Here is a 5,904-nt window from a genome sequence, read left to right on the forward strand (position 1 = left end):
AAAAAAAATAAAATAAAATAAAAACTTTGCCCCTATTCCTTTCTTTTGTGTATGTGAATGTGCTATGTTTTTTGAGACAGGGTCTTGCTGTTTAGTTTAGGTTGGCCTTGAGCTCATTATATAGGCCAGGCTGGCCTCAAACTTTCAGTGATCCTCCTGCCTCAGCCTCCAGAGCACTAGGACTATAGGCATATGTCACCATACCCACCCCCTTCCTTATTTCTAAAACCAAAATCCTGTTCTTGAATGTATGCTATAAAACACATTTATTAGCGTATGTGCATTTTATGATATGCAGTATGGTTTTGTAAATAGGCCTTAAAATGCTAATTGTTTTATGAGTGCACTTCATGTGAACATAATACTGCCATAAACTGAAACTGTAATTTCTTCATTTAGATTGTCCATATCTTTTGAAAATGTTGACACAGCTAAGAAGAAGCTACCTGTTCATGTCTTAGATGGCCTGACCCTGAGCTACAAAGTAGGTGGGGCTGCTCCTTTCCCAGATGCTGTTTGCTGTTAGGACTAAAATGCGCCTGTCACCAGTGACTTTCTGTTCCAATTTTGTTTTCGTTTTCTTAGGTCCCCTGGCCTGTGGATATTGTTATAAGTTTGGAGTGTCAAAAAATTTATAACCAGGTGTTCCTGCTTCTCTTGCAAATAAAATGGGCAAAATATAGTCTGGATGTTTTACTATTTGGTGGTAAGATCTCTTTTAAACAGTAAATTATATTTTAATTTTAGCCCTGAAAAAAGAGCTTGATTTGGATCATTTTTAAAGCATAAACAAGTAACGGATGTGTATTTACAGCAGAGGTTGTACAGACCTCAGATATCTGAATGAAATATCAGAGAGATGTACGTAGAGTCAGCCTGAAATATGAAAACTTATCAGAGCTGGGTGTGGTAGCACACGCCTGTAATGCCAGCGCTTGGGAGGCTGAGGCAGGTGGATTGCTGTGCGTTTGAGTCCAGCCTGGGCTACAAAGTGAGCTCAAAGCCGGCCTGAACTGCACAGCAAGACCCTGTCTCAAAAAGACAAGGGAAAAAACAAAAACCTTACTGGGACAGTTGTTCTTAGCTTATGCAAAACAGCTTAGCAAGAAGCTGCCGGGGCCTTGATGTGTGTGGTGACAGTGATGACAGCGTGACTCGGGCCCTTGGCCCTCATCCCAGTGCTGCTGCCACCTCCGCCTCGGCCCTCCGTTCCCTCCACGCACTGGGGCGCCGGGTTGCAGCCGCGCACTGTGCACCTACGCTGCTCTTTCCATCTGTCACAGAACTGGCTAATGCGGCTGAAAAAGTGAAGCCCAAGAGAGGCCCTGCGTGTGAACAAGACACAGTGGCTCCGTTCGGACCCCAGAAGGCGCCAGTGAGACAGCAGATCCACCGCATGTTCCTCCTCAGAGTGAAGCTTATGCATTTCGTGAACAGTTTACACAACTATATCATGACAAGGGTTGGTGTTGCTGTGTAGATAGCTGTGTGGAAGACAACTCGGAATGTATTTGCAGCCCAGTGTGAGGCTGAGGCAGGTCGATCTCGAATTTGAGGCCAGCCTGAAAAACGTAGTGAGACCCTGTCTCAAAAAACTAAAAAAATATACATATATTTATATGTATAAAATATACTATATATATTTAGGGAGGAGCCATAAAACGCTAGCCCTAGATAGCTGTCCCTAACCCTGAATTCACTGAAATTGTTTATGTTATTAAAGTAATGGCTGGGTGTGGTGGCACACACCTGTAATCCCAGCACTCAGGAGACTGAGGCAGGAGAATCGCCATAAGTTTGAGGCCAACCTGCAATACACAGTGAGACCCTGCCTCAATAAAATAAAATAAAATAAAATAAAATGATAGCTGTCTTTACAACAACTTAATCTGGTAATTGTTTTAACTCAGTGCAGTTCCTATGGAGTTTGTGAGCTTGCCCCTGCCTGCCAAGAGGCCTGTTAGTCCAGAGTTGGGCATTCCCTTGGTGTGCAAGTGGCCATCCCAAGGACTGGCCCTGGGACCACCTTAGAGCCAAAATACACGACATCCAGTCACCTGTACAGGAGCGTTTGCTTATTGCAAGAAGAACTGGAGAAGAACAGAACAGACGATAGAAAGTTCCGAGTGCGTCACACAGGCCCTCAAAGAAAGTGTGTGCTTACTCCGCTTTCGTCTTTCTCTTCCCAGATTCTTCACAGTACTGGGCTAGAGTTCCAGCATCAAGTGGAGGAAGCCAAGGATTTGGATCAGTTGATTAAAATTCACTATAGGTACTTGTCCACCATCCACGACCGATGTTTGCTGAGGGAAAAGGTACATACAGCTTCGCCCACGTGTCTCCAGTGGGGCCGGGAAGCTGGGCCTGAGGGAGTGTCTGCCTGTGATTATTAAGATGCTGGAAGGACCAGGCCTGCGGGTTACGAGTTGTGCCCCACTCCTAGGCGTGACGTCTAGGGAAGATGTGACAGCCGTGTTGCCGCCGTTGGCACTAAGTGCACTACACTGGACTCTGAGCGGGTTGTGTCTGCACTTGGGGATTGATAGTACGTTCTAGCACGACTGTATGGGACTGGACCGTATCACAGCTGTTTAGAACTGCTTGTCCCTGTTGTCCTGGTGACCCTAACGGTCATCCCGGGCGGCAGCTACCCTGCTAGTCCCTCACTGCCAGGCTTACGGGTATTGTGCACCGTTGGTGCAGAGCCCCGTGTGCTTCCTTAATTACACTGGCAGGCAGTCACCGTGCTGCTGAGCTTTTGCGGGGAGACGTCACGAATGTGGTGAAAGCGTGGAGTCTGTACAGCACAGTTACAGAGTCTGTGTTCTGCCACAACTTTGCTTTCCAGGTGAGCTTTGTGAAGGAAGCTATCATGAAGGTGTTGAACTTGGCCCTCATGTTTGCAGAAGGGTGGCAGGCGGGCCTGGGCGCTTGGCAGTGAGTATTTACCTTGTGATCTGAGACGTGCTGAGCACGACAGCGTCATTCAGGGCGTCTTCTTCCTTCCTGGCAGCACATCACACACCATGATAGTTAAGAATTTAAGAATTGAGCCCGGCGTGGTGGCGCGCGCCTGTAATCCAGCACTCGGGAGGCTGAGGCACGAGGATTGTTGCGAGTTCAAGACCAGCCTGGGCTACAGAGTGAGCTCAAGGCCAGCCTGAACTGCACAGCGAGACCCTGTCTCAAAAAGACAAAACAGAAGGAATTTTAAGAATTGAGTTCGGGACATGGCAGTATAGCTCCCCTGCCGTGGTGGAGCCTCACTGCCATGCACAAGGCCCTGGGTTTAACACTCCGTATCAGAAAAGAAGAAAAGTTGAATCTTTCACCTAAACTAGGTAGCACCAGACTTAATTGTGCAGTTCTTTTTCTAACTTCTTTTTATTACTACGTATTTGTCTTACATATTGATTGCATGCATCATAGGAAATTTGTACATTTAAGAGAGGTGGAATAGGGCTGGGATATAGCTCAGCCGCACAAGCGCCTGCGTGGCAAGTGCAAGGTCCTGAGTTCGATTCCCGATACCAAAAAAAAGAGGTAGAATAGTAAGAAAAGTCCAAAGTCTTCTAATTACGATGAGATTAGATTATATTAATATTTTCTTAAATTTTTATTACAGATGTCCTCAAGTACGTACAGAAGTAGAGAGAGCAGAACAACAAGCATGGGGTACTCAGTAGTCTCCCGTGACGCCCCACTGTGTCGGGTCTCCCCCAGCCAGTGCTAGCGCCATCCACTTACCCTGGGGCTGTTCTCCGAAGGGAGAGACGAAGACTGGGAAAATTCATAATTGCAGGGAGGAAAACTGAAGTCTTGCTTTATCCCTGCAGCCCTCTCCAAGGGCAGAAGGGCTTCCTCTGTTCATATCTCGTGGAGGGGAGGAGAAACGCACTGCTGTGCATAGCTCTGAGCCCAGACTGTCTCCTCAGCGAAGCGTGAGGGCAGAGTTGGAGTGCGGAGGGCTCGAAGGACTCAGGCCGCAGAGCCGGGGGTGGAGGAGTTAATTGGCCCTGTCATATCTAAAGCGGAAGAGTGAATAAGCAGCACTATGAAATTTGCTGAGCACCTACTGATTATTTGCTATATCAAATAATGCTTAAATATTCCTAGGCAGTGGTGGTGTGGCTGTATTTTGAAAGAAATACATTTAAAGTATACATTTATTACTGAAGCACTTTGATTTCTTTCAAGCGCCGTGACGGGCTGGCAAGGTGTGAGCAGACTGGCTCAGGATGGCGCCTGCAAGGAGGGCGGCAGATGCACACAGGGCCCCTGCGCAGTTCTGCCTAGTGTGTGCTGGCTCCTTCCCATTTTCACACACAAGCCCCAGCGCTGTGGCCGGAGGGCCGTATGTTCAAGCCCAGCCTAGGAACTTGGAAAGACCTTACTCAGAATAAATAGTAAAAGGGGTGAGGTTTTAGCTCAGTGCAGAAGCCCTGAATTCAGTCCCCAGTGCCACCAAAAAATAAAAATAAAAAATAACACACACCTCTGATCCAAAGTCTGGGAAGGCTGAGGCAGGAGGACTGCAAATTTGAGGCCAGCCTGCGCAACTTAGTGAGACCCTGTCTAAAAGTATAAAAAACATTTAAAGGCCAGCAATGTAGAGTGCTCCGGGGTTCAGTCCTTAATTCCACCAAAAAAAAAACCCTTTTATAATGGCAAATTTAAGGATTTCATATCCTTAATGTAAATGTAAAGTTCTCTGTTTCAAGAGTATATACTTGTAAAAAATAATAATACAGAGTTGTATAAAGGAAAAAAGAATAGTTCCAGAAGTAAATACTGTCTGAAAACAAAGTTTTGTATCTTATGAGACCTTGTATCTTAAAGCAGGATGTTTTATATTTGTTTATAATCTTGAGATTTAGGATTTTAAATAATTGTAAAGTATATTTGAGATTACTCCAGAGATATTTTACAGCCACCCTATTAGCCCCTGTGCATTTACGTAACTGGAAATTTTCTTTCTTTCCTAGAATGGAATCTATAGAGAAAATGGAGTCTGACTTTAAGAACTGCCATATGTTCCTTGTCACCATTTTAAACAAAGCTGTCTGCAGAGGATCTTTTCCCCACTGTGAGTACGTCTCACTGCCGTGTCGCTGCTGGTGTATTTTCTTGTAGCGGAGTCTGCATGTCCTTGTCTTATTGGCCACATGGAAAATTCAAGTTTCTCAGCATGTTCAGAACTGAAGGGTCTCGTAGCACTTGTGCTGCTCTTTGTTTTCTCAGAGCTACAGGGTGGGGCATGACTACAGCGTGGAAACGCCGCATACTAGCGGTCTTGCTCGCTGTGGTACCATTTGTTGTACCAGTGGCTTCCCCACCCTGAGAGAAGAGCTGGCGGGCGGATTGGCTGCTCTGCCACCCTGTGTATCCTCGGCAGCTATCCCCACCCAAACGTTAGGACTTCGAACGCAGTTCCAAAGCCCGAAGCTGCTCCTTAGCCAGGGTCACACGTTCTTGCCTGAGAATAGAGCGCTCCCAGATGCACTGCGAGGCGAGGGCTAAGAGGACTAAGCGCTGCCTCTGCCCAGGCACTGGTAAAGCAGGTGTTAGGGGTAGGACACGCCTTGTGGTCGGTCTTTAGCACACCGTGTTCCTACTTACTGTGTAAGAGGAGACCTGGATGCATTCGCCCAAGTTTGCACTGCGTGAGGCCACACAGGTAGATGCTCTCTGCGGTTTAGAATGCGCCACTTGCCTGCCAGATCCAGATTTTATGTGGGGCAAATGTGTTTCATTCAGTAAAATAGCTAGAATTTTTGTTTTCAAAATTAAAACTATCTGAAATAGAAATAAATCATACTGACTTTTTCTGTTTATATTTAGCAAAGTAGATAGTCATCTTTATTATACATTTAAAAACACCTGCACACTCATAATCCCAGCACC

The 5,904-nt window shown here is 46.2% G+C and overlaps 1 protein-coding gene across 1 annotated transcript in view; it reads left to right on the plus strand.

Moving 5' to 3' along the window:
* The window catches only part of LOC102003692 (cytoplasmic FMR1-interacting protein 1), a gene marked incomplete in the record, with an annotated part of 145,395 nt that overhangs the window by 35,815 nt on the left and 103,676 nt on the right, over positions 1-5,904 (plus strand). Inside the window, 6 exon segments of the mRNA XM_013507676.1 lie at positions 400-484; positions 586-706; positions 1,284-1,462; positions 2,190-2,315; positions 2,849-2,937; positions 4,986-5,086. Coding sequence (XP_013363130.1) covers positions 400-484; positions 586-706; positions 1,284-1,462; positions 2,190-2,315; positions 2,849-2,937; positions 4,986-5,086 — 701 coding nt within the window.

This window comes from Chinchilla lanigera, unplaced genomic scaffold (assembly GCF_000276665.1).
Source record: "Chinchilla lanigera isolate Chin_1 unplaced genomic scaffold, ChiLan1.0 scaffold00132, whole genome shotgun sequence".
In the NCBI taxonomy this organism is placed as follows: Eukaryota; Metazoa; Chordata; class Mammalia; order Rodentia; family Chinchillidae; genus Chinchilla; species Chinchilla lanigera.